The sequence below is a fragment of the Macrobrachium rosenbergii genome, chromosome 12, assembly GCF_040412425.1.
Source record: "Macrobrachium rosenbergii isolate ZJJX-2024 chromosome 12, ASM4041242v1, whole genome shotgun sequence".
Lineage (NCBI taxonomy): Eukaryota > Metazoa > Arthropoda > Malacostraca > Decapoda > Palaemonidae > Macrobrachium > Macrobrachium rosenbergii.
The window spans coordinates 107,310,101-107,323,696 of record NC_089752.1 but is presented as its reverse complement, the minus strand read 5'-3'; the positions used below and the strand labels follow the sequence as shown (position 1 = coordinate 107,323,696).

Here is a 13,596-nt window from a genome sequence, read left to right as displayed (position 1 = left end):
TCATGACCTAAAATTGTTCATCGATAAACACTTGAGTATATTAGTTTTTGTTAATAATTGTCCTTGGGATATGACATTATAATTAATTCAAGAAATGTAGTTACGTTACATTAACAGTGTTGATAGGTAGTCTGTCATCCAGGTTAGGTTCCTTGTCATTGCCTGTTTAATGGCCCATCAAACTACGTAGCGAGGAGTCTGGTGGGATAACTTATTAAAGCAATCAGGTTGTTAGTGGATCGAGTCCTCAGTCGTCGCGTGTCAAGGACACATACTAATTGATGGATATGGGGGCTACTAGTTAGTGTCAGAATAGAATGTGTTCGACCTACTATGCAATTGCAATGTGAATCTGAAATATCTAATGCTTATCAAGCCTGACGCTACGTTGAGTGACTTTATGTAAGAATACTCATGATCAGTAATCTAGTTAAAAAAAAATGTTTAAATATAATTTTGTAGGGGGAGGGGGATGGGTTCATGGCCATCCAATTCGTTGAAAGTTCGCAAATCTAATTAATGTCATTTTGGCGTGCCCTGCATTTAAGTGCGCATCATGAATAATTAAATTTAATTTGATTCATTTATACTCTTGTCTAATGCTTCTGTCAGAGCAGGTTGCAATCTATTGTTTTAAATTTATCGTAGAGTGATTTCATGAGAAAAAATTTCTTTTACAGGTTTGTCGATGGAATGTGAAGTGCACCAGTGACGTTTTGTGCACTCTGGTGGCATATTTTGAAAGCATTCTGTGGGAAGAACCATCAGCTGATCTGAACGCTCCGTGTCGTCTGCTGGCTGCTGGCCTCCTTAGTCGAATGGCAGCTGTGGAACGGTGAATTAGTGTGCTTGTGTCTCTGACAACATTTTCCATATTTTCCTTGTGTTGTCCGTTTGATTGCGCACACGATGGTGGAATGATGTGAAACTTGAGGGCGACATGTGTTTGAAATGAAGAGACGTTGCAGAAAGTTGGGAATTTCGTAAACCAAGACGCGAATGGTTGTGCGCCAGGACGGGAGTGAGGCGAAGGTGCTTACAAGTCGTAGAGCTGAAAAGTGAAGCGAAACAGCTCTCAGCGATTTTGTCACAGAAATATTTCGAAATAGTCGTTTGTGGTGATATCTGGTCTGCTCTTATTTTATAATAGTCTCGCCGACCTGATTTTCAGCCCTTCGAAACAATGAGTGGGGAAACATTACAGTTCGGTTCCGCGGAGGAAGAAGCGGAATTCTGGAAGAAGAAAGCCCTCGAGTATAGACAGAGGTGAGTTACCATTCCTGACATTTGCCTCTCTCGCATTCTCATACTTTCTACCTTCTCCTCCGAACTGCCTTTTCCCCACAAGGAAGCCTGGCTCTTCCTAAGCTACGAAGCTGTTAGATCAAAACACCTGCCAGCTGTTGGTAGTGCAAGGCTGACGTCAAACATTCTACACGAGCAGAAAAAAAGAAGGCAGCTTACGTAAGATTATTTTTTTTAACAGCGAGAAAAATATTTCTCTCTTCATGATAGAATATTCAGGAAGAGAAGTAGATAAGGAAATACATGTTAGCAATTTTGCACGTGATAAAATTTCACTCGAAAGGTAACGTGGGAGGCTTACTAATAAAATGCTAAGACGGGCCAAAAACTATTAAGTTAATGACATGAGGTATATTGCAACAGTGTTCTCCGCATCTCATTTGCTGCAGATCAATATCTGAAATTCTTAAGTATGAGCAGTGAAGTGTGGAGCCCTTACATCTTCTATTGTATTTGTTGGGTGTAACCCAGGGAAATTACGTCACGCGATGTATTTGACATTTGGCGCTATGCCCACTGCTCAAGGGGTTTAATGACATTGATTCTAGCTCATTGCATGCCAAAGAAAAGGTTGTTTGATCATTATTAGCCAACATGCTGTATGCACGACTTGCAAAGGTAACTTATATCATTAATTGTCGCGGTCGAAAAAGCCTTTCGATTGTATATCAGACTTATTTTTTTACTGAATAATTTGGGTGATGCTTGTCAGATTCAGTTGTATGTAACACATTGTGCACGCTAAACATGGTTTTGAAATGTTTGTTTATGGGTGGAATCAAAATAGTTATTTAATGAAATTGTCTTTTGTGCACAGTTAAATGATATTTGTGGCATCTTCCACTGTTTGCGCTTGGTATCAACTAGTTACTATTTCGCGGTGATGTGCTCATTGCGTACGTATGACATTATCTTTTGTAAATGCTTTATGGGTGTACCATTATCATGTGTGGAAAATCTCAGAATTTCGTAGCAAAATTAGATAATTGTCTCTTGTGCACACGTTTATTGACTGATTTCCATTATACTATTCTCATAGATTTCCGTGAAAGGTAACTTTTATACTAACATTCCTCAACAGTTTTTTGTCCTTGGAGATTCCAGTGTTTAGAATACTTACCGTGCCTTACCGAATCCAAAGGGAGACCAGTTTTTCAAGCTCGTTTTTCCCCTAACCCTTAAGATAGGACATCATTGCTGGCCACTTGATTATTTAGCCGTTGAAATTCGGTATGCGTAAACACAGCAATTTCATTCACCTTCACTTTGTCACAGGGAAACAAACCGATCAACAGTCCTAGATATGATATCAAGACTTAAAAGTATTCACTAATGTCATTTTGTTAAAAGTATTCACTAATGTCATTTTGTTAAAAGTATTCACTGATGTCATTTGCCACATCTCTAAAGGCGTTGAAATAATTATGGTCGCCTAACATCAAAAAGGCAAGGGTTGCCAGTGCATAGGTAAACGTTATGCATTCCTGAAAATCATTCCTTTTATTTCTGGAAGTGGACTTCATATTTGCTGCTGTTGTTATTCTCATGCTGAAATGTGTTCATGTTTAATGGGTTTCAGATATTTTGAATCACTGTTACTTCCTTAGACCACGCATACTTAGTCTTGGATTGTGGATTACTTACCTTTTAAACATAATCCAGTAGTATGCACTGTTTAAATTCTTCGCAAATTTTCTGTACTGCATATTATTTTCCGTACCAGGATATGGCTTCCCTGTGTCATGTGATATAAAATGTAATTCTGTCTGTCTCCTGTCATGCAACCATTTGAAGGGGTGGATGTTTAAGGAATAAGTAGAAATACCAAGTCAAAAAGTGGAAACATGGAGATGAAGTTCAAGTGCAGCATAATTATTTTATATGACCGTAAGAGTTGGGTGCGATGTAAATGATGACATATTGTTGTTTTTACTTAAAGTCAAGATAGATGTTTGTTGTAATCGATAACGAGTAAATGCAGTGATTCAGTACTGAATGGTTTATATTCCTTTGCGTGATTTTATCATTATTTAAACATCCTTAATTTTTTAAGATTGATTGTGAAAAAAATATATATATACCAGTTTATATTATCTTAGACCTATTTAAAAAAAAAAAAAAATTTTTTACCTTAAACCATTTCAAAGCTTAAATATGATTCAGAGCATAAAAATAATGTAGTACTTGTACAATAAATGTAGTATAATAAATGCAGTAAAGTTATGTGATAATGCACTCAATGAGAGTGTTTGAAATTTTAAATTGGAATTTCATTTAGTTGGAGAATGAAGTAAATTTATACTCTTCCCTTTTTTTTCATATTTCCAGCCTCAGAACACTTCATCTTTTCAATCCATACTTCACACTCTTGTACTGTGTGAACAGTTCATCTCAATAGCATCAACCTTTTTATACACTGAATGTATGCACTTCATTTTTATAATGGATAGCCTTGTTGGTTCAACAACCCACCCCTTCATGCACCAAGCTTTGCCTCCATAGGCTAGTCTCTCACTACTATTCACATTTTTCCAAACACCCTCATGCCTTCCTTGCCTTCTTATACTATGGCATAAGCTCTTCGTTGGGCGAGTCGGTAGAGCTGTGGACTGGCACCCGCCAGGCCCGAGTTCGAGTCCCCGGCCGGCTGATGAAGAGTTAGAGGAATTTATTTCTGGTGATAGAAATTCATTTCTCGCTATAATGTGGTTCGGATTCCACAATAAGCTGTAGGTCCCGTTGCTAAGTAACCAATTGGTTCTTAGCCATGTAAAATAAGTCTAATCCTTCGGGCCAGTCTCTAGGAGAGCTGTTAATCAGCTCAGTGGTCTGGTAAAACTAAGGTACACTTAACTTTTTTTTATACTATGGCATTCCTTTTTCTTCATTTTACCATGAACAATATAATCCCAAATATTGGTATCATCATGTGAATCATCCTCTTCTCTCCTTCCTGATATTCATAGTAACATTCATAGCTCCAACTTCCTGGTTTCCACTTGCCCTCATAACCTTACTATCACCCACATTTACCATCAACCTCCTTTTGAAAGTGTCACTACAGTAATCCTTTTGGTTTCACTTCTTTATCCTTGGTAAACTGTATCACAGACAGATATCATTCACTTTACTGCACACTATTCACAACCACAATTTCTTATTGTTCACCTTTGCACCTACATAAGTTGTCCTTTACCTGACTTCTTACAAAATCTATCTATCAAGATATTAAAGAGCCAAGGAGACATTAAATACCCAAACAGGTGATAGTTCCAGAAAAAAAGTCACTGCTTTATTCATCCTTCAGCTGATGAATCAAAGATGAACGTCTGTACCAAAAACTTACATACCATTTATTTTTTTTTCAACTTGTACAAAAGGTTCATTAACTGCACATCATCTCTGTCCATGCACAGACTGCACCGCAAATCTGTCTTCTATGCACTTCAGTACTCTTTAGATATTAAGCAACCTAGATCTAGAGGACAAAAACTTTAAAAAGGTTCCCTAAGGGAACTTCTTCACATACAAGGACAAGCAAGTCCATAAATAAGAAGCCTTCTTGTAATTTCCACAATCATGGATATGTGTATTATTGAAGAAAAGTAACTTAGCCAATTTAGTTTTACTGTTAAGAATATTGTTTTAGATATTGCAGGAAAATAGGTAGCCCTCGGGAAATTACCAGGGTAGGCTTGGAATTTTGTTGGAAGGTACCTATTGCGGGTAAAAGTTTGTCCCAGCACAATTCCAGATCAATACACTCTTAGCTTACCAGTGCTAGTGACCTTGCAGTGCCTTGCTTTAGCAAAGACTGACATTGCTTATGAGTCTCTTGCTCATGACACCAGCAGTGCTGTCTTCCTGACTTATGACCCAGAAGAAAACCTAAGGAAAAGTTGAAGGTATAAGACTAGGACATATTTGGTACCTTAGCTATGTCAGTTAAGGATAATTGGATTAACAAATACAAAGTAGAGTAGGTTCTCTTTTTGTCTTTGCATTGACTATCTGTTATTTGTTGGAGTCCCTCATTTGGTTTGGTTCATAGTTTTCTTGAATAACTTTTTCATAGTCTATATTTTTCTGGAATAACTTGTTCTTTGTGAAATCAGAATTTGAATAGAAGAGTGAAAGTTTTCAAATAACTTCTTCAGTGTCATATCTGATGTTAGATATTTCTATGTATGTATTTCTTATTATATTAAATTTTTCTGTGTATGTCTTTTTCTATTATATTATATGTGTCTATGTGTCTGTTGTTTATTGTGTCCAGTTTTCACAACTGTTTGTTTCTTCTTGAAACTTTATGGGTACCCCTGGTGTCATTTACTAAAAGAGTACTTTGTTAAATTTCTCACTCAATCAATATTTATCAGTTATCACATGTATTGGTAGAGAGGGTCTTGAATATTAGGTGCGATATTCTATTGCAGTATTTATCAAAGCATACTTTCTATTGTGTTTTTCCTCTAATAGGTAGCCAGTCCAGTTTATAAGCAAGAGTGAGAGATAATTGAATTGTTGTTTGTGCTCCGGAAATTTGTGCTTGCACTTTTGCTGGTCAGCCCGTGATAGGGTTGATGGGGGAATGCTGCTGTGATATGTACTGTAGTAATTCATTTTATTAGGGTTTAATTTTTCAGCACCCAGTTATGCTTGTACACCTGTTTGGTTGTAAATGGTATACGTCAGACATTTTCCATTCTCTAGATGACACTACATTGTCCCATAAATGACTGGAAGAATCAGACAAATGAAATAGGTCAGTAGAGCAGCACTATTGTTAAAACTGACAATTGTCAGTTTCTTGCTTAATGTCAGGGAAATCAATGGAAGAGAGAGTCTTTATAATGAGACAACTGCAGGAAGAGTATCATGCAAAGAGAAAGAGATTATCCACTTACCGTGTGTGTGTGGTTTTGAGTTGGTAATGCAGACAATGAGATGGACATCATAAAAATTGAGATAAAAAAGACTCATGAAGCTAGCTAGTGATGCTACAGTATTAGAACACAAGATCAGAAGAATTTGAGATAAATGTTCATCTCTGAATCCATTATTTTTTATCTTAGAAATGGAGAAAGCTACAAAGGAGAATAGAAATGAAGGCCCTTGGGAGCTTCTGCTTGGAGTAAAACCAAGTTTTAGCAGAATCATAGGAAGATGTTGAAAGACGGAAGAATGGCATAGAGTGGAGAGAGTTGAAGTGACTAAGTAAAACAAATCTTATAGTGACTAGCAAGGAAGCCAAGAGAAATTTCCAGTCAAGAAAATGGCTATATGGATGTTATGGGAGAGTTTTTGGGTAGAACTCTCTACAGTACTATGCACTGAATTCCATAGGAGATACCTTGAAATGGAAAATTAAAATGGAATAAGGTACCGTTATTTTCAATAACCAGAATATATAAGAGAAGCAGATGGGTGAGAAGAGAGGCAGAGACCATGTTTTGGTCAAAAGACTAACTGTAAATAGGAAAAACATCCAGTACCTTAACTTGTAACCTACTGGACTGCAAAGCAAAAGAGAGGGCAGTAGGAAACAGTAAGGGCATCCTGATGATATGAAAAGTGATTGTTAGACCACTGGTAAAATGTACAGTCCGTAAAGGTGTATCCATATTACAAAAGGAGGAGTTGCTGAGAGGTGTAGTGTCCAGTGGATGAAAAATAGTTGATCTCAAAGATTGAGATAGCCCAAACATTTAAAGAAAAGGGCTGAGGAACATTTATTCAGACATGTCATAGGTGTAGAAGAAGCAGTGCAAGGAACACCAGGAACACCCAGAAAATCATGAGGTATAAGTAAAGATCTTGACCAGAGGAGAGTTTAGGAAGAAATTTTATCAGACAGAAGATAATGGGGAGAACTCATTTCAGAACTAACCCCATAAAGGGAAAATTCATCATGAAAATGTTAATGATGATGAGTATTGGCCAGAAGTACCTGTCCATCCATGCTTAATTTAGGGCTACCTCCTGTCCCAGATCTGATCAGTCATATTTGCATTGTTGGTGTGTTAGTTATTTTATAGCTTTTTTATTCTAATGTGAAATGGATGGGGACTATGCCTTTATTATTTCTCCAGTATTTCTTAAGACTTGGTAAACTCACTGGTAATAACATTTAAAAAACCCAAATTTAACTGGAGATGGGAGGCTGGAAATGAGTAGGGGGTGGAAGAGAAATCCTGAGAAAGACATAAATGGCAGAACTGGAAGTGGTGATGATAGGGACTTAGGAAAAAAAAAAGAAAAAAGGAGAAATTTTGTAGCTTAGATTGTTATCACTTTATAAAACAATGTGTGCTCCACCACAGTCATACATTGTCTGCAACGAGTATATCATTAAGTCAAGGAAAGGTATGTAGTAGTACACAGGAGTGAATATTAGGTTAAAACCCTTTTGGCCAATAATGTTATGTTACTAAAGAGTGTAAAATGGCAAAGCTGATATTTAAGCTGTTTTCTTGTAAAGAAATTTGCCAGTCATGTATTGGGATTGTTCAATGAAACTGCAATGAACATTGTGTGACGAAAACTTTATATAACATGTAATTGGGTAATTTCTCTGATAACTTGACTTATTACAGTACTAAGGTTTGATTACTTGTGCATTAAGGATTATTTCTTATGTTATTATCTTCCATGTGGAGAGAGAGAGAGAGAGAATTACTTCTGCACTGCCATGGTTGCACAGAGATTATCAGGACCCTTGAAGGTCTTCAATGCCTGTGCTAATCTGTGAGGAAAATGTTCCTTAGTTAATCATTACGGCTTACTTTGAATCCTCTCTGGTTTATTTATATCCTTTTTACCAACTAAAGGAAGCCCTGTGAAATCATGATCAAGTGCAAATGTACCACTAAAATTTTTAGTTTGAGTCTTGAGACTTTCACATACTGTTCTTTATTACTATGTATGTTGGGTTTATTTATTAACTGTTGCATGTTATGGGTTAAAAATGAAAGGGAGTAATTAGTGAAAAGGGCCAAGACCTTGCATTTTAAAGGTAATGAAGATATTAGGATTAGTGAAATATCTGTTGCCAGCTGCTGTTTTCTCCCCCTTTGGCCAAGCTCCCAGGTAAAGTTTGGCTTATTATCATTTGAGTGAAATTTGTAGTCAGGGAGGAAGGATGTGTTTGTTACACTCTTCCTCAAAACTGAAAACAGAATCTTGTGAAATTTTGTTAGCGAGTTTTCCATTGCTGCAACTGAATATATAATTGGTTTGTTATATAAAAATGCTTTAGTTTTTATGGCAGTTTATTTACTAACCAATAGGATTTAAGAGTAAATTGCTGTAGAAGTTAAAAAATAATAAAATTTTCCTGTGAATTTAGGCAAAGTTAATGTTTTTACATTGAAATTTTAAATTTTGATCAACGTAACACCAGTGATCTTGGTCACCATTTTAGGGATGGTTCAATTTGTGAGAACAGGTGACTTTATGGTGTGTTCTTCACAGGAAATGAACAATTTCCTCAGGTTGCTCTCCAGTATTCCTTGGAACGAGGTACTTAATGTCACGATAGCTTAAGATTATGTGGGAATTATATTTTTTATTTTATTTTATTTTATTTTTTTATTTTGCAGTATAACAAAACAGTTTTCCAAAACTCTTGTGAACTAAAGGTAGACTTATTGAATGATTTTTAAAAATATGTTCCTTTTGTATAGTGTACTTGTAGGAAAAGGCCATTTGATGTAGGTCCACTTATGTTTTAGCAGTTTTGTACTGCTGTATAATTTATCAAGGGTTTTTATGTAAGTGAACGTGTAAACTTTTATCTTGAACATGTAAACTTTTATCAAAGATAAAAGTTTACTTGTTCACTTATGTAAAAGATATTTTATGTTAGTTGTTAGTTATTAGGTTCCTGGAAACCAAAAAAATATTGAACAGTAAACTTAATGGGAGAAGGAGGGATAGGTTCCCACAACCCCCTCTTCATTATACAGTATTTTACACAAACTATGATGCTTTGAAAAATATTTTGTGTAAAGCTCATGCAAAGAACACTTTCAGTTTAGTTGTGTGTTTTATTGAGTAATATTTTATGCTTTAATGCAATATACTGGAAAATTCAAGCATGAAGTACTGTAATTGTAACATAAAATGCACTTTCTCTCACACTTAGGGTATTCTCATACTTCTCCCATTCTGCCCCAACTGTCATTCCCCTACTTTTTATTTTTATGGATTTTCCTTGTGCAACAGAACGATTTTAGTTTGCTAAATTTGAAGCCACTCTGTAAATATCATGTTGTACATTAAATCTGTCTCTCTAAAGCATCTGAAAGTTAACATTCTACTGTGGTACTCTGGAAAGCTCAATATCCCACATATCTTTACTCATTTTTGTTTGTAACTTTTACCATCACCACACTCACAGTCATGGTGATAATCTGTGGGTCTTGCATCTTAGGGTTATCTTTTCCTGACACTGGCCATAAAATACCTTGGTCTGAGCTTTGGGATAATACCCATTATCCATAGGATCAGGAAGATAGTTTTGGATTTATATGGAGAGTGTTTTATATGGAGAGAATGTGAACACAAGTGAAAATTATTCAGAATCATTTATTATAAGATAGATGAGATGGGAAATAATTTAAAAACAGTTTATAAGAAATGCTAAAAAATGAATTTAGTTTTTTAAGTTTTTACTTTTGTTTTCTTACTACATGAGGAGCTCAAAATAGGGAGATAGCCTAAAACTAAAGGTGTTAAAATTTCTGTGAGGATTATCTTATAATACCAAGAGACCCATCTTACAATTTGTTGAAATTAGGAAGCTTACAGAATGAAAGTCTTTTCCATCTGCACTAACCCTGCTTTTGCAGAACACTATGTAGACCTTTGTTAAATGTCTGTTATGGAGGTTTTGTAACAGGAAACAAGTTGTGTTACTTTTGGTGTAAATAGAAATAGCTTTGAGTTTTGATTATCATGTGCCAGTGTAATCAATTTAGACAGTTCCTTTATGAACATCTTTCTCTTTTCTAAGATTGGGATTGTGCAAGCCTTCAGTATTTGGCATTTCTTTGTTTACAGTATTTACGTTTAGTTAAGTCTGACACTGATGACCTGTGCTATTCTCTGACACTTGTGCTACTCAGAAATGCTATTTAAAATTTTCTAACATTTTTGCTATAAAGAAGTACTAATGAAAATTATGGGTGTATGTAGTTAATAACACAGAGCTTCCAGAGGTAGATGATTGGATGAATTTTAGCAATCATGATTTTAAAAAAATGTACCTGTACTTCTATTGTTAATGGATGTCTTAAGAAGAAATTTTGATTGCTTTTGTTGTTTTCCTGTTATTCATGAAATAGAATGTAGTTAGTATGAAATTTTTTATTGAAAAATATTACATCAGTACATTATATTTCTTGTACATGTGATTTTTGTGTTCAGTAATTTGACAGTAATGTTTGTTATCATTTTACTTTTCAGTCTTGAAGAGACGAGAGAGGAATTGGAAGAGTTCCAGAATGGAAGCCGGGAGTTGGAGGCTGAGCTTGAGGCTCAGCTGGAGCAAGCCGAAAACCGCTGCACTGAGTACAAGTCTCAGATTAATCGGCTAGCGATCGAAAACGATTCTCTTAAGGTAAGGATTTCAGCAATTGTGTGTGTGTGTGTGTGTGTAAACATGCGCTCATACGTATGACTGTATAATTCTCTCCAACATTTTTCATAGCCTGCTTAAGCAATCTTATTATTCTATACTTTTCATATTCTATACTTTTCACACTGCATTCCTATTTTATTTGTACTATACACTATTATTATTGTTTTTCACAACCTGTTTTCCACTCTTCTCATCCAATCCCTCCCTTTATTTTATATTTTAAATATTCTAATAATGCCATCAGTGAAAATACTCTTCAGCTGCCTCTAGCTAACAGCTCTTTACTCGTTGATATTTCTTGAGCTTTTCCACTTTCTACCCTCATAAGGGCCCCTTAACCATTTCAGATGGTGCGTGTCATATCGTTCCTCCAGTATGTACAGTGATCCAGATGCTTTTATAATTTTTAACTTAATTTTGAAAATGAAAGTGTAGAAGACTGAATGAGGGAGGGTCCAACCAGTTAATTTTGAAAATGAAAGTGTAGAAGACTGAATGAGGGTGGGTACAATCAGTTTGCAGTGCTTGTCAGTTCAAAGGCTTTGAAAGAGAGGGTCGAAGTTCAGCTGTTAGCGCTTGTTATTTTGAATTCTGTGAAATGTAAAAGGCACTTATTTAAAGTTCTGGATAGGATTCATTGTGGGTCTTCATTACTAATTAGCAAGTCACTTTATTGAATTCTACATTACGCCAGCTATTGAGTACATCAAAAGTTTACAGGTTTTATCGTTGTTTCCCAAGCTAGGACTGAAGAGGAAAAATGTGTAGGAAAAATCTTAATTTTTTTCTTGCAAGGTAAACTACATTTTTTAAAACTTACTCCATCATCATCATAGAAATAACCTTCTAGCGTTTTGCCATAAAAAGTTCCGGTCATATAAAAACAAGATTGACTGAGGAATAATAGAATGCGAATAAGATGTGCGATGTGCTAATTGACCAGTAATAGGTTTGGTATAATCTGAAACGATGAAATTTTTTTCTTTACCCTTCTTTGTCAGTTTGTAGCTTGTGTTGCTTCTATTAACATTTTTAATACAAAGCTCTGTATGTTGTTTTTGCTTTCATAGCATCCATTAATTTATTGAAACATGGAGAAAATGTCATCATATAAATTGTTGTATCAAACAAACACCCCTTCATAATGCTTGGGTTCAGTAGAATAATTTGAATCTTGTCTAGTAATTGAGGTGTCTTAAAGAGCTCACTACAGGATCTTCAGTAAAGCTGAACAAAGAAAACATTGTTGCTTCTCTCTTAGGAAGTGGAAATGAATTGATTGTAGGACTTGTGTGTAGTAGATGTCTAAGTGATGCCCTTCAAATAGTGGTTGGTGTTGAAGAAAGCTTTTGAAGAGTTTTCATAGAGGTTTAGATTTTTTTCCCATCACTCCTTGGTTTTGCATTGCATTCTAGTATATTTTTTCTTGTTTTATTCACATATTCTTTGGTAAATTAAGTATACATATTTTGTGTAAAATTCAGTGCTTACACACGTGTTACAATTATGTATTTCTTTTTATGCGTCTTGTTTAGTTCTTGTCATTTGTTTTGGTTTGTCACAGCAACTCAAAAAAATTTATATGTGGTGAGGTTATAAATCCCTCAACACATTTTTGTGATATGCAGACATGTTTCACCTGCAACATTGTAAGAGTGTCAAGCTTCTCCACTTCTTCAACATGACTTGTTCTTTGTCCTCTCCTGTCCCCCTCTTTCCCAGCTAACCCACTGGCACGTCTTGTAGTGTGGGAGTATGACGTCATTGTTCGAGATAAACAGATGGTGTATCTGTAATGGTGGTGTAAGGCCATGGTGGTGGGGATTAGTATTGGATAGGGGATGCTTTGATATTCTGACACGTCTTACTCTTCTTTTCTTTGCTACTACTTTTCATTCATTGATTGGCAGAATGAAGATAGCTGCTTGTGGTATCTCTCCTTTGATGGACGGTCTTGCCATTTGTGAAATAACTTGAACTTTACCTTTCCGGTGATAAAAGATATAAAAATTTGTCTATACAATTCCCCTAGACAGCTTTTGAATACATATGGACGGACTTATGCATTTTTTTAAAGTAAGACTTCTATCTAATACATATGTATTTTATGCTTAGTTTATCTCCAAATCCTTTTTAAAAATGGGATGTTTAAAGTTTTTGGTACTGGAATGGTTTCATGCATCTAAAAGAACAACAAATGGATGCTACTGCTATCGAGAATAATAGCATAATGTAGCAGAAACCACAGTATGTAAACAAAAAGTCTCTGTATGACTGTTGACTCATGATTTCTTATTCTAAAATTCTCTCTCTCTCTCTCTCTCTCTCTCTCTCTCTCTCTCTCTCTCTCTCTCTCTCTCTCTCTCTCTCTCTCTCTCTCTCTCTCTCTCAGTGAAGTGTGAGTGTGGAATGAAAAAGAAAGGAAAGAGGTCGAACCAGATGAGATGAATTATTTTTGCAATTATGTGAATCGTAAGAACATTCAAAAAGGGAAAGAAATGCGGAGATGATGCAGTGTACATAGAGATGGGAAAGAGGTTACTATATTGAAAAGAATGGATGGGATTTTGAATGGTTAGGTCTTAATGTTATGAGAGAAAATGAGAGAAAGACTAAGTAGCTTCTTGGTACATGGAGTGAGAGAGGTA

The 13,596-nt window shown here is 35.6% G+C and overlaps 1 protein-coding gene across 7 annotated transcripts in view; it reads left to right on the top strand.

Moving 5' to 3' along the window:
• LOC136843837 (nuclear distribution protein nudE homolog 1-like) overlaps window positions 1-13,596 on the top strand; it is a 213,224-nt gene that overhangs the window by 69,250 nt on the left and 130,378 nt on the right. For all 7 annotated transcript variants that reach the window (XR_010854700.1, XR_010854699.1, XR_010854698.1 and 4 more), the window contains exons 2-3: window positions 681-1,266; window positions 10,774-10,927. Coding sequence is in view for 4 of the 7 variants with exons in the window: in XM_067112636.1 (XP_066968737.1) it covers window positions 1,184-1,266; window positions 10,774-10,927 (237 nt within the window). In the remaining 3 variants the exon portion in view is untranslated. The remainder of the gene's footprint in view (window positions 1-680; window positions 1,267-10,773; window positions 10,928-13,596) is intronic.